This window comes from Pseudoliparis swirei, chromosome 1 (assembly GCF_029220125.1).
Source record: "Pseudoliparis swirei isolate HS2019 ecotype Mariana Trench chromosome 1, NWPU_hadal_v1, whole genome shotgun sequence".
In the NCBI taxonomy this organism is placed as follows: domain Eukaryota; kingdom Metazoa; phylum Chordata; class Actinopteri; order Perciformes; family Liparidae; genus Pseudoliparis; species Pseudoliparis swirei.
This window is the reverse complement of record NC_079388.1, coordinates 21922942-21944441: the sequence shown is the minus strand read 5'-3', so window position 1 is coordinate 21944441 and position 21500 is coordinate 21922942. Positions and strand designations below refer to the sequence as shown.

At 47.4% G+C, this 21500-nt stretch overlaps 2 protein-coding genes across 4 annotated transcripts; both read right to left on the bottom strand.

Moving 5' to 3' along the window:
* Positions 1-1472: 1472 nt before the first annotated feature.
* gabpb2a (GA binding protein transcription factor subunit beta 2a) lies at positions 1473-11367 on the bottom strand. Its single transcript, XM_056408218.1, has 8 exons — positions 10786-11367; positions 9787-9894; positions 9538-9705; positions 9261-9455; positions 4871-5024; positions 3560-3736; positions 3370-3488; positions 1473-3025 (listed from the first exon to the last, which is right to left on the bottom strand). Exons 2-8 carry the CDS (start codon positions 9892-9894, stop codon positions 2705-2707), a joined length of 1242 nt encoding a protein of 413 aa, XP_056264193.1. The 5' UTR covers positions 10786-11367; the 3' UTR covers positions 1473-2704.
* Positions 11368-13096: 1729 nt separating this feature from the next.
* On the bottom strand, positions 13097-21208 carry mllt11 (MLLT11 transcription factor 7 cofactor). 3 transcript variants are annotated; one of them, XM_056411349.1, is made up of 3 exons: positions 21050-21208; positions 15027-15200; positions 13097-13842 (listed from the first exon to the last, which is right to left on the bottom strand). In XM_056411349.1, the coding sequence occupies exons 1-3, from the start codon at positions 21140-21142 to the stop codon at positions 13750-13752; spliced, it is 360 nt and encodes a 119-aa protein (XP_056267324.1). In that variant the 5' UTR covers positions 21143-21208; the 3' UTR covers positions 13097-13749. The 3 variants fall into 3 exon arrangements, with proteins under 3 accessions (XP_056267324.1, XP_056267332.1, XP_056267337.1); XM_056411357.1 differs by having other exon boundaries at positions 13097-13274; positions 21050-21192; XM_056411362.1 differs by having other exon boundaries at positions 15027-15180; positions 21050-21133.
* Between the last annotated feature and the right edge of the window lie 292 nt (positions 21209-21500).

Genomic DNA, 21500 nt, shown 5'->3' with positions numbered 1-21500 from the left:
ACACACAGATATACCTTCCGCTGAGACCAGGTGACCCAGAGAGCCTAGCTGCTGTTTTAAATTGTCTCTGACGTTAACTGCTGGATGGCACAAAACTTTCTCCAACTCAATAACTCAAAATCAGAAGTGATAGTCTTCAATTCCCCAAACAATAACACCGGTATCGTCGATAGTGAACTTGGTCCCCTTGCTGCCTATTTAACACCTGTTGCAAGAAATCTGGGTGTCATGTTTGATTCGCAATTGAATTTTGAATCACAGATTTAAAAAATTGTCCAGTCCTGCTTTTTTCAGTTGCGAATCATGCCAAAAATTAAACCGATACTGTCACAGTCAGACCTGGAAAAAATCATTCATGCGCTCATTTTCTCAAGACTAGACTACTGCAACTCCCTCCTTTCCGGCATTAATCAAAAATCTATCTCCCGCCTCCAACTAGTCCAGAATGCAGCAGCTAGGCTTCTTACTGGTTTTAACAGACGACATCACATTACCCCAGTCCTGGCCTCTCTCCACTGGCTCCCTGTTCGTTTTAGAATTGATTTTAAGATTTTGCTGATCACTTTTAAAGCACGCCTAGGTCTGGCTCCAAGGCATCATTGAGTTGTTAGCCCCTTATGAGCCAGCACGCAGCCTTAGATCCTCCGGTGGGGGGGGGCTTCTGGCCGTTCCGGAGTCGAGGTTTAAATCAAAGGGTGACCGTGCTTTTGCTGTTAGAGCCCCTCGACTTTGGAACGACCTACCGGAGGGGATAAGGCTCGCAGAATCAGTAACTTCTTTTAAATCACTTCTTAAAACCCATTTTTATAGAGCAGCTTTTGAGTGAGCCATTTAATTTTTTATTTTTAATATACTTGTAAATGTAATATTGGTTTCTTGCTGTTCCAATTGTTTGGCTTTGACTCTTTGTGGAGCACTTTGTAAACATTGTTTTTAAAGGTGCTATATAAATAAAGTTATTATTATTATGATTTAATCGATATTCATCCGTTAAGGTTAAAATCTACAAACTGCGTTGTCCGTGACAACAGTAGATACATAAGAATAGATACTGAGAAAACATACAAAACACTTTAATAAGAGTACATTCACTCAAGAGGACTATTTTAAAGTACTCGTACTTTGTATATTTTTCTTTTACTCCACCACATTTAAAAGGGAAATATAATACATCACTTTCCAGATTCTGACTATTAATAAGAACAATAACGAGTAAATTAATAAGTTTTAAATTCTGAATCACTACTTTTAACTCATCAATCATTGTGATCATTTAAATAAAAGAGTTAGTGTTAGAGTCCATTTAAAGACCTGTGGTCCACTTACTGCTAATAATCCTTCAATAGACGCAGAATGGGGCGAAAGATCTGGAAAATAAATGAAAGTGTTTAAATGACTACTTCACTTCAAGCACCTGAACGCCGCGTGTCAAGTTCAGGTGTCAGTTTAAAAGCATAAAAAACACAAGAAAGTTCAAAAAAAGCAAGTGTTTATTTATATTTCAGATTACCAATGCAGCCATCATCATCATCATCATCATCACGGTGAAGCGTTCAGGTAGTTACAAAAATACAACTTTATATGTACATAGAAAAAAAGGTTGGCTTTGCTGAGCTTATAAAAATAACTATGTACTCAACTCAAATGATCAGCTGACAGGAAGTGGCTCCACCGCCGTCCTCTCTGAAGGAAGCCAACAGGAATGTAACGTGTCGGAAAGGGATAAAAACGGGCACAGCGACTTTAAAAGGACGACGACCTCGTCACTATCGGGTTCCCCTGGTGGACGTTAACGAACCCATCGGCTCCGTGGATCTGGTTCAGGCAGGTGCTCTATGCTCAAACATCCGTTTCCTGGTTCAGAAGCTCCATTTGGCATCCCCACCGCTTTTGTTTGTTCTTTAACATGATGATATTAGATCAGAAAACCGATTATAAACAACATGACTTGAAAAGTAGGTTAAGCAGAGTTAGTGTCCACAGAATCCCGTTTGCTTCATCTGTACTCTTTTGGGGAAGCAAAATGGTGCAAGCTACAACGAAGTTCGAGCAGCAGGGTTTCAACAAGTTTTAACGTGGCCCCAATTTATCAAGACGTCAGAGCCGTGAACCCACGGGCACAAAGTGAACACCACGGGGATAAAAGGGATATAAATGGGTTCAACCATCCGTGTTCCCCCAAAAAGAACAAAAACAGGAGGAAAGGGTTAAACTGAACAACTACGTCTAGTTCCTGCTGTACACGTCTCAGGCTCAGAGATCTTCATCCCCACTCAGCCTGGGGAAGCAAGATGGTGCGTTACAGTCCGGGGAACAGACATGACTGCCAAAGAAAAACGCTGTTACTTAGATTCTCTTCCTCCTTGGTTGGTCTCCATCTTCATGCCTTTCTGCAGCAGCTATTTTGCATCCCGCTTAAGGCATTCAGTTAGAGTGGGAACTCAAATGGTGCACGACTAAACTCCTCCATCATGTTAGTTTAGTCTGACTTCAGTCTCTTCCTGCCGGTTCGTCCTTGTGGAGAAGCCATTTTGTTTCCCTTGCTGAAGTGTTATCCTCAAATCTTTCAGGGATCCAAAATAGCGTTCGACCAAAGTGTTGTGTTTGTGAGTCTGTAGCCGGCGGTCCTTCTGGTGGTTCTGGTGAGCCACTTCTTTCCTCCTGGGGTCTTTCGGGGATTCCAAATGGTGCGCACTTCCGTCCGTTAGGAGCTGACCTCCGTGGTCTCCCCTCCCGTCTCCACCAGCGTCACCTGACCCTCCTCCCCCTCCATGATGATGCCCCCCTCCTGCAGCACCACCATCTCCCCCTCCTCCTCCACCAGGCCGGCCTCCTCCTCCTCGTCCTCCTCCCCCCCCACCACCTCCTCGGGGCTGGCGGCGGCGGCGGCGGCGGCGCTGTTGGCTTGAGACATGGCCTCCAGCCGCACGCGGTACTCCTCCGCCTCCTGCTCCTTACGCAACAGCTGCTGACGGTACTCCTGGGCCTTCCTGTTCGCCTCCTGCAGCTGCCTCTGGAGCAGCTCCTGGAGAGGAGGAGGAGGAGGAGGTGAAGAGGAGGAGAAGAGGAGGAGAAGGTGAAGAGGAAGAGGAAGTGAAGGAGGTGAAGAGGAGGAGGTGAAGAGGAAGAGGAGGAGGAGGAAGTGAAGGAGGTGAAGAGGAGGAGGAGGAAGTGAAGAGGAGGAGGTGAAGAGGAGGAGGTGAAGAGGAAGGTGAAGAGGAGGAGATGAAGAGGAAGGAGGTGAAGAGGAGGTGAAGAGGAAGAGGAGGAGGAGGAAGTGAAGGAGGTGAAGAGGAAGGTGAAGAGGAGGAGGTGAAGAGGAGGAGAGGAAGTGAAGAGGAAGAGGAGGTGAAGAGGAAGGGTCCTCACCGTCTCGCCCACGTTGTTGTGGTTGTTGATGGCCTCCATCTTCCTCTTCCTGGTGGGCGGAGCCTGAGGCTCCTCCGTCACCACCTCCTCCGTCACGGTGTTGGCCGCCACCGCCAGCACTAAACACAGAGGACCAATCAGCACGGAGTGTGGATCAGGTGTGGATCAGGTGTGGAAGGAGAGCTCGTACTCTGCTGGCCGTGCTGCATGGTGACGAAGAAGGGGGGCGCCATCCCCCCCGTGGTCTGCAGGTTCCCGTGCTGGTCCGTCACTATGGTGATGACCCTCTGACCCCCCTCGTTCACCACGGTGGCGTGCTGGATGCTGGAGTCCAGGGCGCTGGCGGCCATGGCCTCCTCCGAGACGCCTGCAGGAACACGGCGGGCGCCATTACTGCTAGAGGCGGGGCTCTGTCTGTGTTAGGGGCGGGGCTCTGTCTGTGTTAGGGCGGGGCTCTGTCTGTGTTAGAGGCGGGGCTCTGTCTGTGTTAGGGGCGGGGCTCTGTCTGTGTTAGAGGCGGGGCTCTGTCTGTGTTAGGGGCGGGGCTCTGTCTGTGTTAGGGCGGGGCTCTGTCTGTGTTAGGGGCGGGCTCTGTCTGTGTTAGGGCGGGCTCTGTCTGTGTTAGAGGCGGGCTCTGTCTGTGTTAGAGGCGGGGCTCTGTCTGTGTTAGAGGCGGGGCTCTGTCTGTGTTAGGGGCGGGCTCTGTCTGTGTTAGGGGCGGGGCTCTGTCTGTGTTAGGGGCGGGGCTCTGTCTGTGTTAGGGGCGGGGCTCTGTCTGTGTTAGAGGCGGGGCTCTGTCTGTGTTAGGGGCGGGCTCTGTCTGTGTTAGAGGCGGGGCTCTGTCTGTGTTAGAGGCGGGGCTCTGTCTGTGTTAGGGCGGGGCTCTGTCTGTGTTAGAGGCGGGCTCTGTCTGTGTTAGGGGCGTGGCTGTCTGTGTTAGGGCGGGCTCTGTCTGTGTTAGGCGGGCTCTGTCTGTGTTAGGGGCGGGCTCTGTCTGTGTTAGAGGCGGGCTGTCTGTGTTAGAGGCGGGGCTCTGTCTGTGTTAGAGGCGGGGCTCTGTCTGTGTTAGGGGCGGGGCTCTGTCTGTGTTAGAGGCGGGGCTCTGTCTGTGTTAGGGGCGTGGCTGTCTGTGTTAGGGGCGGGGCTCTGTCTGTGTTAGGGGCGGGGCTCTGTCTGTGTTAGGGGCGGGGCTCTGTCTGTGTTAGGGGCGGGGCTCTGTCTGTGTTAGAGGCGGGGCTCTGTCTGTGTTAGAGGCGGGGCTCTGTCTGTGTTAGGGCGGGCTCTGTCTGTGTTAGAGGCGGGCTCTGTCTGTGTTAGGCGTGGCTGTCTGTGTTAGGCGGGCTCTGTCTGTGTTAGGGGGGGCTCTGTCTGTGTTAGGGGCTCTTTCTGTGTTAGGGGCGGGGCTCTGTCTGTGTTAGGGGCGGGGCTCTTTCTGTGTTAGGGGCGGGGCTCTTTCTGTGTTAGGGGCGGGGCTCTGTCTGTGTTAGGGGCGGTTTCAAACCTGCGTTGGCCTTGTTGAGCAGCTCCGCCAGGTTGACCACGCTCCCCTGGATGCCGGGGATCCCCTGGATGATGAACTGTGGCTGGTTGTTGGCGGTGCCCGTCTCCACGTTCATGCTCACCTGGTTCATGTTCACCTGGTTCTGCATCCCCTCCTGGACACACGGCACAGGGGTTCAATACTTTTATTACAAAAACACTGAAATGTACAACAGATACGAGTATCGATAAGGAACTTCAGTGAAGAGGAAGTGACCATATAAGGACTGAGACGTGACAGACACCGTATACGTCTCAGGAGTCAACCTGTCTATCACCTTGTAGCCCCGCCCCTAAAGCGTCCCCTGCTTTATGTTGGACTCTACAGACGAGGGCTGCAACAATAAAAATCGATTATTAAAATAGTTGGCAACGAATTTCATTATCGATTCGTTGTGTCGCGCGATTATTACGGCGCTCAATAAGTCACGGAGTATAAACAAAGTTGATTTGAGCGCAGAGCGGCGCAGGAGAAACAAGAGGGAGGGAGAGACGGAACGCTGCGTTGTGAGAGCCAATCAGCGCTGAGCTGCTCCTCTGTTGATGAATCTAATTGGCTGCTGCTGCTCACGTGGCGCTGGAAGCGGAAGTCCTTCACGTAGTCGGAGACATTCACGGAGCTAAGTGCGCCTCCGGGTGACGTCATGAACCCAGACACCAGGGCGCTACATGTCACCACGTGTGTGGCATTTCCACAAGAGGATAACGTGGTTATTTATTCCGTGGCGGAAAATATCTTTCCCCGGAGAAAGGCAACGGAGATAAGCCACGCCCCCACTCGCTGTGAGCGCTGCGCTGCGCGTGCAGACGGCATTTAACGGAGCGGTGCAGCGTGTGCGCTCTGATCGCTCTTTTAATGAAGTATCGATACTAAAAATATGCTAAATCACATCGTGTTTAACGTACGGTACTTTGTTAGCATCGCTACACCGTGCAGCGTGACAGCAGCAGATGTAGCGGGCTAACATTCAAGCTAACCTAACTTCCCAAACGCTGTGGACATCTGAACGCTGATTGGCCGAGACGCGAAACGTCCATCAAAGATGTTTTATTGCAAAGAGCACCACTCCACATTTTTTCCGCGTCTCACTGCAATCTCAACAGCAGCGGGCCAGGTGACAAAAATAATGCATCGGAACGCGTCTCTGATATTGTTCAGGGGGCGGGGCCACATGGGGACCACTGCTCAGGAGAGGAGAGCTGTCAGTCTGTTTGTGACGGTTCATCACCATGGTGACCAGTGAACAGGTTCATCACCATGACCAGTGAACAGGTTCACACACATGACCAATGAACAGGTTCATCCTCATGACCAATGAACAGGTTCATCCACATGACCAATGAACAGGTTCATCCTCATGACCAATGAACAGGTTCATCCACATGACCAATGAACAGGTTCATCCTCATGACAAATGAACAGGTTAATCTACATGACCAATGAACAGGTTCATCCACATGACAAATGAACAGGTTAATCTACATGACCAATGAACAGGTTCATCCTCATGACCAGTGAACAGGTTCATCCACATGACCAATGAACAGGTTCATCTACATGACCAATGAACAGGTTCATCCACATGACCAATGAACAGGTTCATCTACATGACCAATGAACAGGTTCATCTACATGACCAATGAACAGGTTCATCTACATGACCAATGAACAGGTTCATCCTCATGACAAATGAACAGGTTAATCTACATGACCAATGAACAGGTTCATCCTCATGACCAATGAACAGGTTCATCCACATGACCAATGAACAGGTTCATCTACATGACCAATGAACAGGTTCATCCTCATGACCAATGAACAGGTTCATCCTCATGACCAATGAACAGGTTCATCCTCATGACCAATGAACAGGTTCATCCTCATGACCAATGAACAGGTTCATCCTCATGACCAATGAACAGGTTCATCCTCATGACCAATGAACAGGTTCATCCTCATGACCAATGAACAGGTTCATCCACATGACCAATGAACAGGTTCATCCTCATGACCAATGAACAGGTTCATCCACATGACCAATGAACAGGTTCATCCATGACCAATGAACAGGTTCATCCTCATGACCAATGAACAGGTTCATCCACATGACCAATGAACAGGTTCATCCTCATGACCAATGAACAGGTTCATCCTCATGACCAATGAACAGGTTCATCCTCATGACCAATGAACAGGTTCATCCTCATGACCAATGAACAGGTTCATCCTCATGACCAATGAACAGGTTCATCCTCATGACCAATGAACAGGTTCATCCTCATGACCAATGAACAGGTTCATCCACATGACCAATGAACAGGTTCATCCTCATGACCAATGAACAGGTTCATCCTCATGACCAATGAACAGGTTCATCCTCATGACCAATGAACAGGTTCATCCTCATGACCAATGAACAGGTTCATCCTCATGACCAATGAACAGGTTCATCCTCATGACCAGTGAACAGGTTCATCCTCATGACCAATGAACAGGTTCATCCTCATGACCAATGAACAGGTTCATCCACATGACCAATGAACAGGTTCATCCTCATGACCAATGAACAGGTTCATCCTCATGACCAATGAACAGGTTCATCCACATGACCAATGAACAGGTTCATCCTCATGACCAATGAACAGGTTCATCCTCATGACCAATGAACAGGTTCATCCTCATGACCAATGAACAGGTTCATCCTCATGACCAATGAACAGGTTCATCCTCATGACCAATGAACAGGTTCATCCTCATGACCAATGAACAGGTTCATCCTCATGACCAATGAACAGGTTCATCCTCATGACCAATGAACAGGTTCATCCTCATGACCAATGAACAGGTTCATCCTCATGACCAATGAACAGGTTCATCCTCATGACCAATGAACAGGTTCATCCTCATGACCAGTGAACAGGTTCATCCTCATGACCAATGAACAGGTTCATCCTCATGACCAATGAACAGGTTCATCCTCATGACCAGTGAACAGGTTCATCCTCATGACCAATGAACAGGTTCATCCTCATGACCAATGAACAGGTTCATCCTCATGACCAATGAACAGGTTCATCCTCATGACCAATGAACAGGTTCATCCTCATGACCAATGAACAGGTTCATCCTCATGACCAATGAACAGGTTCATCCTCATGACCAATGAACAGGTTCATCATCATGACCAATGAACAGGTTCATCCACATGACCAATGAACAGGTTCATCCTCATGACCAATGAACAGGTTCATCCTCATGACCAATGAACAGGTTCATCCTCATGACCAATGAACAGGGTTAATCCTCATGACCAATGAACAGGTTCATCCTCATGACCAATGAACAGGTTTATCCTCATGACCAGTGAACAGGTTCATCCACATGACCAATGAACAGGTTCATCCTCATGACCAATGAACAGGTTCATCCTCATGACCAATGAACAGGTTCATCCTCATGACCAATGAACAGGTTCATCACCATGGTGACCAGTGGGTCTCCAGGACCTTTCCATGACTTTAAACCACATTTCCATGATTAAACATTTAGTGAAAACTCTGTCTATAGTGACAAAGTGAGAAGATGTAGTAATTAAACTAACAATGAGAATTCCAAAGCATACCGTATATGTACCGTGGAAATTAACATTTGAATAAAACACATTTTCATTACTTTTCCAAATATTTTGGGATTTTATTTTTTTCAATTACTTTTCTAGGCCTGCTAATAGCCATTTAAAAATTCCATGACTTTTCCAGGTTTTCCATGACCGTACGAACCCTGTTTTGAATAAAGGGTTACAATTAAAGTTTAAAAAAAAAAAATTATCCGATTAATCGATAAAATAATCAACCGATTAATCGATTATCAAAATAATCGTTAGTTGCAGCCCTACTACAGACCATCATGTACTACATCATGCAGTATCGAAGACTGTTGAGAGCGTATTGATTTGTTATCGGCTCTGGCAGCAGCCAATCAGGAGAGACGCTTCACAGCGAGACAGTGAAGATAATAAAGTAATAAACAGAACTTATAAAATAAAAAATGTGCAGGTGAAAATTGAACGTATTAACTTTAACTCTCCTCCGATATTATTACACATATTTATATTGATAAAAACCTACAAATACAATTATTTTAGATTTAAATTTATTATCTTTAATATACAAATATAAATATTTTCTATTTTAATATATTATATATACACAAATATAATTTAAACCTAAAAATACAATTATTATTTTGTTGTGATTAATTAATTCGCCATGTTGTTTAAACTTTATTAAACTCCAGTCATTAGTCCATTTACATCTCGGCCGCTCCAGAGGTCAAAGGTCGCCGGGCTCACCTGCAGCATCAGCATCAGCTCGGTGTTCTGGACGTCGACGGCGATGTCGAAGGGCGTCTTGTCGAACTTGCTGAGCGCGTGCACGTCGGCGCCGTGTTTGACGAGCGTCTCGGCGACGCCGTGGTGCGTGTGCTGCGCCGCCCAGTGCAGCGCCGTCATCTTCAGCATGTCTTTGGCGTTGATGTCGGCGCCGCTCTAAAGGCGCGGGAGAAACGCGTTAAGATTACATCGAATAAAATACGATGACGACGAGTCGTGTTGAAGACGGCGCCCTCACCCGGACCAGCAGCTCCACGATGACCGTGTGGCCCTCGGCGGCCGCCATGTGCAGCGGCGTGCGGTCCACCTTGGTGCGGGCGTCTCTGCTCACGCCGGCCCTCAGCAGGACGTCGGCGGTGGAGTAATGGCCGTGTTGGGCAGCCAGGTGGAGCGGAGACGTCCCAAGCTACAGGGGAACAGCGTCACCAGGAAGCCCAGCACAACAACAACAACAACCATACATGTAAACACGGGCGTGTGGACTCACCCAGTCCGTGGTGAACGGCGCTCCGTTGGCCATCAGGTTCCTGACCTCATCGTCTTGGCCTTTCCGAGCCGCCTCCAGTAGACGCTTCCCGAGGTCCACCAGCGACATCTGGGACAAATAAATACGTGTGTCCTTGAACGCATCTTCACTCGCATCTCTACACAAACAGCAGCTCCACGCAAAACTTCTGTTTATTCGTGTGTCCGGTAAATTTTAAATAAAATTATTCTGACTTCAACCAACAAAGTACATTAACTCACTCAACTCAGTGTGGTACTTTTACCACTGCATCTTACAGTGCAGGATGTAATACCACAGTAAGTTACAGTGTGGTATTAATACTTTTACCAGAGTATATTATTGGTACTTTGACAACAGTATTTCAGTGTGGTAGTAGTACTTGTACCACAGTATTTTACAGTGTGGTAGTAAATTTATATTATTTGCCAGTACTGGATGCCTCCATGGGCTTGTCTATGTGTTAACTGGGAACAATGGTTGCATTTAATGGGGAAGTAGCCGAAGCTAGTTGAGCTAGCCGCCTGTCCGGTAATGGAACCCGTATCTTATCATGAGACGCAACGGCGCGGGACGAGCTTTCCTCCCCGCGGCCGAGGAGCCATCTTCCGCGCCTCCACGCTCAGAAAGAGAGTCCACCACGTGCCGCGTCTCCTTCCCGGTGTTTACCAACACAACCGGTGAAAACACCTCCTCCAGAAACATAAACAATAAGCGCGACGACAGACAGGAAACCGTGCGATATTAAGTCGTGTGTTTTCCGGAGGAAGTCAGACAGAAAAGTCCTCTTTTACACTCCAGAGAAAAAACTACTTCCACATCCGGTTATCTAGCGTCTGCGAGCGCGCGCCGTCAAACCGCCGCATGAGACTCGCCTCGTGCAACTGCGCATCATGAATATAATATCACACTTTTTACACCTGAAGGCGGAGATATTTTTGTATTTGTATTCTGTTTGAGGCCGAAGAGGGAAAAACTTACCGCGTTCCGGTGCGTGGAGACGAGCTTTCGCTAAGCTAATGCTAGCGTGCGACCCGACCAGCAGAACAGATCCCTCCGCGCGCGGATGACGCGGCTCTCTGTGAGTGTGTATTACTCCGCGTTCAAACAGGGCGGCGGACTGCACTCTTTTCTCTCACGAAGCGCGAAACGAGTTGTTTACTGCGGCCCGTCGGCGAGCGGCGGACCCGGATGTCGCTCCAACATGCGAGTGTTAAGCGATGAGAAGATTATATTAGAGTGAGTTTAATGTCTAAATATTTTGTTGTCATTTTAAAAATAATGGACTATTTGATTTGTTCTCTTGTTTTTGTGAAGTGAAGCACTGCATGTTTGTATGAAAGATAATATATTTAAACAAATAGTTAAATTGGAAGTCCTCGACTTAGAATGAAACCTCGCGCTGTATTTAACTATAACTATTGATGATAAATAACGCCTTTCATAAAATAGTGACATCCTAACTAAAACCGGATTATATTCTGAAAGTCTCGACCGGAAGTGTGAGGTAGCTCCTGTTAGCCCGATAGCACGCAGACCGTTAGTTCGTTACCGTACCGCGGGTTTTACCTTGTTCTCTCGTAGATTCTCGCAAGGTAACGTCTCCCTGCCGTGACGTGGGTTCTCAGGTAGCTCACGAACCTAGAATATTATATTTTAAGTTATTTTTGTATTTATTCTGGTACAAAAATGGCGGCTCGCGACACCGGAGGAGGAAGCCGGAGTGAGTTTAACCTCCCTGTGGGCGGGACTCTGTGTCCGCGCACTGGGAGCCGACCTCAGGTCAGTGTGAGCTGCCGGACGGTGGGAAAAAGCAGAAGCGAAATCGGACCTCAGGTCAGCCGGGTGAGTTTGCGCACTGCTGCTGCGCACTCGGAGCTAGAAATAGTGTTTTTATTTATTTATAACGAAGAGAAGAGTCTTTGTCTCTGACTTTTAAACTCGCCTGAGTCCTTTTGTAAAACGTAAAAAATATGTCTTACACATATTAATATATTTTAATATCATTGTCAATGTTTCCAGGATGTAAATATATAAATGAAAATGTTCATAAAACAAGAACTAATGTTTTGGGCTAATTAATTAAATACCGGACAAATTAAATAATAACAGGAGCTCACTCCAGCTTTTGATTTTAAGTAAGTATTGTGTAAAACGGCCGATACATTTATATAATCTCAGAGAAATATATAAGTATTTTTAAAATACTGATTATATATATAAACCATCCATCCATCCATTCTCATCCGCTTATTCCGGGGTCGGGTCTTGGGGGCAGCAGACCCAGCAGGTTGACCCAGACTTCCCTCTCGCCCGCGACACTTTCCAGCTCATTCTGGGGGATCCCGAGGCGTTCCCAGGCCAGCCGGGAGATATAATCTCTCCAGCGTGTCCTGGGTCTTCCCCGGGTCTCCTCCCAGTAGGACGTGCCTGGAAAACCTCTAACGGGAGGCGTCCAGGAGGCGTCCGAATCAGATGCCCGAACCACCTCAGCTGACTCCTTTCGATGCGAAGGAGTAGCGGCTCGACTCCAAGCTCCCTCCTGATGTCCGAGCTCCTGACCCGATCTCTAAGGCTGAGCCCGGCCACCCTACGGAGGAAACTCATTTCGGCCGCTTGTATTCGCGACCTCGTTCTTTCGGTCACTACCCAAAGTTCATGACCATAGGTGAGGATTGGAACGTAGACCGACCAGTAAATTGAAAGCTTCGCCTTTCGGCTCAGCTCTCTCTTCACCAAGACAGACCGGTACAGCGCCTGTTTTACTGCTGCAGCCGCACCGATCCGCCTGTCGATCTCCCGCTCCATCTTACCCTCACTCGTGAACAAGACCCCGAGATACTTGAACTCCTTCGCTTGGGGCGCTCTGTCCCCACCTGGAGGGAGCAATCCACCGGTTTCCGGCAGAGCACCATGGCCTCAGATTTGGCGGTGCTGACTCTCATCCCTATATAAACCATATTTAATTAATTTGGAGTAATTTATTATTAATACTATTATTTTAATGGTGATTTAAATCAACAAACATCCTCCGTATATAAAAGCCCCTTCTGTTGTTGGGTTTTATTTTATCTGTTTAAATAATTGTTCGACCAAAAGAAAATTTGTCTTTAGTGAAAATTATTGTCCTTACAAATAAAGATTTCATAAATGTATATATATATATATATTTGAGGTTAAGGAGAACTTTATTCTCTTAATGTGCTCGAGATCGTTTTTAAATATTGTTGTAAACATTTACATCTGTGTGTTTACATGAATAATGAAGAATTGACCAATAAATACAAAGATACAACTTTGTTCATCTTTTTATTTTCTCAGAAGGTTTACAAGTGAAAAAACAAGTTTGTACTTGTGGTTCCTATTTAATAAATAAAGTAGATCATGGACATGACGGTTTATTGTGGGCAGGTTTTACATTCTGACAAGATGAGCTGCAGGTTCTCTTCTGGATCCAGTCTGAGGCCCGCTGAGAAAACAACATGAGAAATGCATAAATAAATAAAGTGATAAATAAGGAAGCAGCTCAGGGTCAAAGAAACAAAAAGGCACCAATGGAAACCCATAAAAACTCTGATCTCAGGGGACTTGAACACATCACCTGTAAATGTGACACGAAAAAGGGTTTGATCAAAAGGGTTTCTATTATTTTGTCCACCTAGAATCTGGACTCACCAGAGTGAACACAGTCTGGATTCAGGTCTGAATTCAGGTCTGAGATCAGGTCTGAATTCAGGTCTGAGATCAAGGCAGAGATCAGGTCTGGGATCAGATCTAAGATCAGGGCTCAGGTCTGAGACGTATTTGTAGAACTCGGATCAGTCTCTGCAGACCTCGGTCCGCTCGCTTTTACTGTGAAAACCACGCTCTTATTTTGGTGACTTCATGTCAGAGGTCAGGGGACGTGAGGCTGATCTGGGGTCAGGGGTCAGGAGATGGTGCGTTTCAGAGCAGCAGGTTGAGGTCGGCCATCAGAGCGTCCACGTCCACGATCGGAGCTCTCCAATAATTACAAGAGGAAAACTCAGTCATCTCACCCTGAGAGGAGAGGGGGAGAGGGGGGGGAGAGGATGGGAGGGAGAGAGAGGAAAGGGAGGAGGGGGGAGAGAGAGAGAGGGTGGGAGGGAGAGAGAGGAGGAGGGAGAGAGGGGAGGAGGAGAGGTGGGAGGGAGAGAGAGAGGAGGGAGAGAGAGAGGGAGGAGAGAGGAGGGGGGGGAGAGAGAGGAGGGGGAGAGAGAGGAGGAGAGAGGAGAGAGGGGGGAGGGAGGAGGAGGAGGGAGAGGAGGGAGAGAGAGAGGTGGGAGGAGGGAGGAGAGGGGGAGAGAGGAGAGGAGGAGGGGGGAGAGGGGAGGAGGAGGAGGAGTGGGAGAGGAGGAGGAGGGAGGGAGGAGAGGGAGGAGAGAGGAGGAGGAGAGGGGGGGAGAGGAGGAGGGAGAGAGAGGGAGAGGAGAGAGGGTGGAGAGGAGGCGAGGAGGGAGGAGAGGGAGGAGGAGGAGGAGAGAGGAGGGAGGAGAGAGGAGGGAGGAGAGAGGGAGGTGGGAGGAGGAGGGGGAGGAGAGGAGGGAGGGGAGAGGGGGGGGGAGAGGAGGTGGGAGGAGGAGGGAGGAGAGGAGAAAGGAGAGAGGAGGAGAGGAGAGGAGGGGGAAAGAGAGGAGAGGAGGGAGGGAGAGAGGGAGAGAGAGAGGAGGAGAGAGGAGGAGAGGAGAGGGAGGAGGAGAGGGAGGAGGAGGAGAGAGGGAGGAGAGGGGGAGGGAGGGAGGAGGAGAGAGGGAGGGGGAGAGGTGGGGGAGAGGGAGGGAGGAGAGAGGGAGGGAGAGATGGAGGAGAGAGGGAGGAGAGAGCGAGGAGAGAGGAGAGGGTGGGAGAGAGGGGGAGAGAGGGAGGAGAGGGTGGGGAGAGAGAGACGGAGGAGAGGAGGGGGAGGGGAGGAGAGAGTGGGAGAGAGGAGGGAGGAGAGAGGGAGGAGAGGAGGAGGAGGGAGGAGGAGGAGAGAGGGTGGGAGGGAGGAGAGGGGGGGTGGGAGAGAGGAGAGGGGGGAGAGAGGGAGGGAGAGAGGAGAGAGGGTGGGAGGGAGGAGAGAGAGGAGGGAGAGAGGAGAGAGGGTGGGAGAGAGGAGGGGGGGAGAGAGAGGGAGGGAGGAGAGAGGATAAAGAACAAAGATCAAAACTCCATTTCTGAAATCCTCTCCTCAAGAGGAGGGACTCGTCTCCTCGTCTCCTCACCTCCTCACTCCTTGCTGAGGACAGCGTGTCCTTTCCTTTGATGCTATTGGCCGGCGGCCCGTCCATCAGGCCCTCCAGCTGGGTCAGGTCGAGCTCAGCGATTGGCTGCCTCCAGAACAGGAAGGACTCGTACTGGCTCCTGGACTTCTGCATCCTGAGAGAACACAGGTACTCCTGAGAGTACACAGGTACTACTGAGAGTACACAGGTACTCCTGAGAGTACACAGGTACTACTGAGAGTACACAGGTACTACTGAGAGTACACAGGTACTCCTGAGAGTACACAGGTACTCCTGAGAGTACACAGGTACTACTGAGAGTACACAGGTACTCCTGAGAGTACACAGGTACTACTGAGAGTACACAGGTACTCCTGAGAGTACACAGGTACTACTGAGAGTACACAGGTACTCCTGAGAGTACACAGGTACTACTGAGAGTACACAGGTACTACTGAGAGTACACAGGTACTCCTGAGAGTACACAGGTACTCCTGAGAGTACACAGGTACTCCTGAGAGTACACAGGTACTGAGGTACTACTGAGAGTACACAGGTACTACTGAGAGTACACAGGTACTACTGAGAGTACACAGGTACTCCTGAGAGTACACAGGTACTCCTGAGAGTACACAGGTACTACTGAGAGTACACAGGTACTCCTGAGAGTACACAGGTACTACTGAGAGTGCACAAGTACTACTGAGAGTACACAGGTACTACTGAGAGTACACAGGTACTACTGAGAGCACAGGTACTACTGAGAGTACACAGGTGCTCCTGAGAGCACAGACTGAGAGCACACAGGTGCTACTGAGAGCACACAGGTACTCCTGAGAGTGCACAGGTGCTACACAGGTGCTGAGCTGAGCACAGGTACTCCTGAGAGTACACAGGTACTACTGAGAGTACACAGGTACTACTGAGAGTACACAGGTACTACTGAGAGTACACAGGTACTCCTGAGAGTACACAGGTACTCCTGAGAGTACACAGGTACTCCTGAGAGTACACAGGTACTACTGAGAGTACACAGGTACTCCTGAGAGTACACAGGTACTACTGAGAGTACACAGGTACTACTGAGAGTACACAGGTACTACTGAGAGTACACAGGTACTCCTGAGTACACAGGTACTCCTGAGAGTACACAGGTACTCCTGAGAGTACACAGGTACTCCTGAGAGTACACAGGTACTACTGAGAGTACACAGGTACTACTGAGAGTACACAGGTACTCCTGAGAGTACACAGGTACTACTGAGAGTACAGAGGTACTCCTGAGAGTACACAGGTACTCCTGAGAGTACACAGGTACTCCTGAGAGTACACAGGTACTACTGAGAGTGCACAAGTACTACTGAGAGTACACAGGTACTACTGAGAGTACACAGGTACTACTGAGAGTACACAGGTACTCCTGAGAGTACACAGGTACTCCTGAGAGTACACAGGTACTACTGAGAGTACAGGTGCTACTGAGAGTACACAGGTGCTCCTGAGAGCACACAGGTGCTACTGAGAGTACAGGTGCTCCTGAGTGTACACAGGTACTACTGAGAGTACACAGGTACTCCTGAGAGTACACAGGTACTACTGAGAGTACACAGGTACTCCTGAGAGTACACAGGTACTACTGAGAGTACACAGGTACTCCTGAGAGTACACAGGTACTACTGAGAGTACACAGGTACTACTGAGAGTACACAGGTACTACTGAGAGTACACAGGTACTACTGAGGTACTACTGAGAGTACACAGGTACTCCTGAGAGTACACAGGTACTACTGAGAGTACACAGGTACTCCTGAGAGTACACAGGTACTACTGAGAGCACAGGTACTCCTGAGAGCACAGGTGCTCCTGAGAGTACACAGGTACTCCTGAGAGCACACAGGTGCTACTGAGGTACACAGGTACTCTGAGAGCACAGGTGCTCCTGAGAGCACACAGGTACTACTGAGAGCACAGGTGCTCCTGAGAGACACAGGTGCTACTGAGAGCACACAGGTACTGAGTGCTACTGAGAGTACACAGGTGCTACTGAGAGTACACAGGTACTACTGAGAGCACAGGTGCTCTGAGAGTACACAGGTACTGCTACTGAGAGTACACAGGTGCTCCTGAGAGCACAGGTACTACTGAGGTACACAAGTACTACTGAGAGTACACAGGTACTCCTGAGAGTACACAGGTACTACTGAGAGTACACAGGTACTACTGAGGTACTACTGAGAGTACACAGGTGCTACTGAGTGCACACAGGTGCTACTGAGAGCACACAGGTACTGAGGTACTGACAGGTGCTACTGAGGTGCACACAGGTACTACTGAGAGCACAGGTGCTCCTGAGAGTACACAGGTGCTCCTGAGAGTACACAGGTACTCCTGAGAGCACACAGGTACTGAGGCACAGGTACTGAGGTGCTACTGAGGTACACAGGTGCTACTGAGGTACACAGGTGCTCCTGAGGTACACAGGTGCTCCTGAGAGCACACAGGTGCTACTGAGAGCACAGGTACTCCTGAGAGCACACAGGTACTACTGAGGTACACAGGTACTGAGGTGCTACTGAGAGCACAGGTGCTCCTGAGAGCACAGGTGCTGAGGTGCACTGAGGTACTGAGGTGCTACTGAGAGCACAGGTGCTACTGAGAGCACACAGGTGCTACTGAGAGCACAGGTGCTACTGAGTGCTCTGAGTACAGGTGCTACTGAGAGCACACAGGTGCTCCTGAGGTACACAGGTGCTACTGAGAGCACACAGGTACTACTGAGAGCACACAGGTGCTACTGAGAGCACAGGTGCTACTGAGAGTACACAGGTGCTGAGGTGCTACTGAGGCACAGGTGCTCCTGAGAGTACACAGGTGCTACTGAGAGGTGCACAGGTGCTACTGAGAGCACACAGGTGCTCCTGAGAGCACAGGTGCTGAGGTGCTACTGAGAGCACAGGTGCTACTGAGAGCACAGGTGCACTGAGTGCACAGGTACTGAGGCACAGCTGCTGAGTGCACAGGTACTACTGAGGCACAGGTGCTACTGAGAGCACACAGTGCTACTGAGTACAGGTGCACTGAGGCACAGGTGCTACCTGAGGCACACAGGTGCTACTGAGTACACAGGTGCTACTGAGCACACAGGTGCTCCTGAGAGCACCTGTGCTACTGAGTAGCACACAGGCACTGTGCAGGTGCTACTGAGGTACACAGGTGCTCTGAGGTGCACACTGTGCTACTGAGAGCACAGGTACCTGAGTACCTGTGCACTGCTCTGAGTGCACAGGTGCTACTGAGAGCACAGGTGCTACTGAGAGCACAGGTGCACTCAGGTAGCACCTGTGCACTCAGGAGCACCTGGACACCTCAGGTGCCTGTGCACTCAGAGCACAGTACCTCAGGAGCACCTGTGTACTCAGTAGCACCTGTGCTCAGGAGCACCTGTGTGCTCTCAGTAGTACCTGCTCAGAGCACCTGTGTGCTCTCAGTAGCACCTGTGCTCTCAGGAGCACCTGTGTGCTCTCAGTAGCACCTGTGTACTCAGGAGCACCTGTGCACCTCAGTAGCACTGCTCAGTAGCACCTGTGCACTCAGTAGCACCTGTGCTCTCAGGAGCACCTGTGCTCTCAGTAGTACCTGTGCTCTCAGGAGCACCTGTGTGCTCTCAGTAGCACCTGTGCCTCAGGAGCACCTGTGCTCTCAGTAGCACCTGTGTGCTCAGGAGTACCTGTGCTCTCAGGAGCACCTGTGTGCTCAGGAGCACCTGTGTGCAGTAGCACCTCAGTGCACCTGTGTGCCTCAGGAGCACTGTACCTGTGCACTCAGTAGCACCCTGTGTGTACTCAGGAGCACCTGTGTACTCAGGAGTACCTGTGTACACTCAGGAGTACCTGTGTGCTCAGGAGTACCTGTGTACTCTCAGGAGTGCCTGTGTACTCTCAGTAGTACCTGTGTGCTCTCAGTAGTACCTGTGCTCTCAGGAGCACCTGTGCTCTCAGGAGCACCTGTGTCTCAGGAGCACCTGTGCTCTCAGGAGCACCTGTGCACTCAGTCAGTGCACCAGGAGTACCTGTGCTCAGGAGCACCTGTGTACTCTCAGGAGCACCTGTGCACTCAGTGCACCTGTGTACTCAGGAACCTGCCTCAGGAGCACCTGTGTGCTCTCAGGAGTACCTGTGCTCAGGAGCACTGTGCTCTCAGTAGTACCTGTGGTCCTCAGTAGCACCTGTGCTCTCAGGAGTACCTGTGTTCTCAGGAGCACCTGTGTGCTCAGTAGTACCTGTGCCTCAGGAGTACCTGTGCTCTCAGTAGCACCTGTGTGCTCTCAGGACATCAGCACCTGTGTTCTCTCAGTAGCACTGTGTTCTCTCAGTAGCACCTGTGCTCTCAGCACCTGTGTACTCTCAGTAGCACCTGTGTGCTCACCTCAGTAGTACCTGTGTGCTCAGTAGCACCTGTGTACCTCAGGAGCACCTGTGTACCTCAGTAGTACCTGTGTCTCAGTGCCTCAGTAGTACCTGTATTCTCAGTACTACCTCTGTACTCTCAGTAGTACCTGTGCTCTCAGTACCTCTGTGACCTCAGTAGTACCCGTGTACTCTCAGTACCTGTGTACTCAGTAGTACCTCAGTACCTGTGTACTCTCAGTAGTACCTGTGTACTCTCAGTAGTACCTCAGTACCTGTGTACTCTCAGGAGTACCTGTGTACTCTCAGTAGTACCTGTGTACTCTCAGGAGTAATATGTTTAAATACTTATGTTTTTAAGATATAATATGTTTAAATACTTATGTTTTAAATATATTATATGTTTAAATACTTGTTTTAAATATATTATATGTTTAAATACTTATGTTTTAAATATATAATGTTTAAATACTTATGCTTTAAATATACAATATGTTTAAATACTTATGTTTTTAAGATATAATATGTTTAAATACTTATGTTTTAAATATATAATGTTTAAATACTTATGCTTTAAATATATAATATGTTTAAATACTTATGTTTTAAATATATAATGTTTAAATACTTATGCTTTAAATATATTATATGTTTAAATACTTATGTTTTAAATATATTATATGTTTAAATACTTATGTTTTAAATATATAATATGTTTAAATACATATGTTTTAAATATATTATATGTTTAAATACTTATGTTTTTAATATGTTTAAATACTTATGTTTTAAATATATAATGTTTAAATACTTATGCTTTAAATATATAATGTTTAAATACTTATGTTTTAAATATATTATGTTTAAATACTTATGTTTTAAATTTTAAAACATAAGTATTTAAACATAATATATTTAAAACATAAGTATTTAAACATAATATATTTAAAGCATAAGTATTTAAACATATAATATATTTAAAACATAAGTATTTAAACATAATATATTTAAAGCATAAGTATTTAAACATATTATATATTTAAAGCATAAGTATTTAAACATTATATATTTAAAACATAAGTATTTAAACATATTATATATTTAAACTTTAAATATATAATATGTTTAAATACTTATGTTTTTAATATATTATATGTTTAAATACTTATGTTTTAAATATATAATATGTTTAAATACTTATGTTTTAAATATATAATGTTTAAATACTTATGCTTTACATTTTAAAGCATAAGTATTTAAACATATTATATATTTAAAGCATAAGTATTTAAAACATAATATCTTGGTGAGAATCCTCCAGTGAGTCTAAAACAGAAACTGGGTCATGACGTCATCGCCTGCAGACTGAAATAACCATTTTATTTATATATACGTCACACATTGATCTATATTTATTGGTTCAAATCTATTCGTACATGTTTACACCGAGAGCTGGTCCCCTGATCAGGTTATTGATCAGGTTATCGATCAGGTTTATGAGGCGTTGGCCCAGATGCAGCCTGATCAACCTGAGCTCAATTCATAATTACATTAAAAAATGACCGCTGCGCGTTAAGTATCGTGAAGTATCGTGAAGTATCGTGAAGTATCGGTTACCTGCGGGTTTCCGGGGACAGGATGGAGGTTTCTGTCGGATCGTTGTGGTCCAGCCGCTGCTCTGCTGCTGCAGGTTGAAGGAGCTTTGCGCATGCGTCAAGCTCACCTTAATGTGCACATGGTTTTCCGTTTGGACCTTTCACAATAAAGGCCGAAGGGAAGTCCGTGCTTTTACTTTTCTTCTTTAATTTATGATTTTAATAAACACTCCGACATATTAACATTAGAGAGAGATTCTAGTTTAAAATACTCTAACGTGTATTCCTTATTATGTATACTTTATTATTAGATCTGCTGTCCCTGAGACCTTTTCACTATAACACTAAAATAAGGTCTTAAAATACAGTTTAAAGACTTAAACGAAAATATGAAATCATAAAAAATACAATAAAGAGCATCTTTTTATCTACGACTTACTTTGGTTCCCACATTGACAAATTAATTTTTTTAA

Excerpts from the sequence above, each read along its gene's own strand:
- mllt11 (XM_056411349.1), bottom strand. The coding sequence starts at position 21,142 with ATGCGCAAAGCTCCTTCAACCTGCAGCAGCAGAGCAGCGGCTGGACCA. Across the intron at positions 15,201-21,049 it reads CTGTCCCCGGAAACCCGCAG|GAGTACCTGTGTTCTCTCAG; the intron begins GTAACCGATACT and ends GTGTACTCTCAG. Across the intron at positions 13,843-15,026 it reads CCTCAGCAAGGAGTGAGGAG|GGTGAGATGACTGAGTTTTC; the intron begins GTGAGGAGACGA and ends CTCTCCTCTCAG.
- gabpb2a (XM_056408218.1), bottom strand. The coding sequence starts at position 9,894 with ATGTCGCTGGTGGACCTCGGGAAGCGTCTACTGGAGGCGGCTCGGAAA. Across the intron at positions 9,456-9,537 it reads TCGTGGAGCTGCTGGTCCGG|AGCGGCGCCGACATCAACGC; the intron begins GTGAGGGCGCCG and ends CCGCGCCTTTAG. Across the intron at positions 3,489-3,559 it reads CATGCAGCACGGCCAGCAGA|TGCTGGCGGTGGCGGCCAAC; the intron begins GTACGAGCTCTC and ends CTCTGTGTTTAG.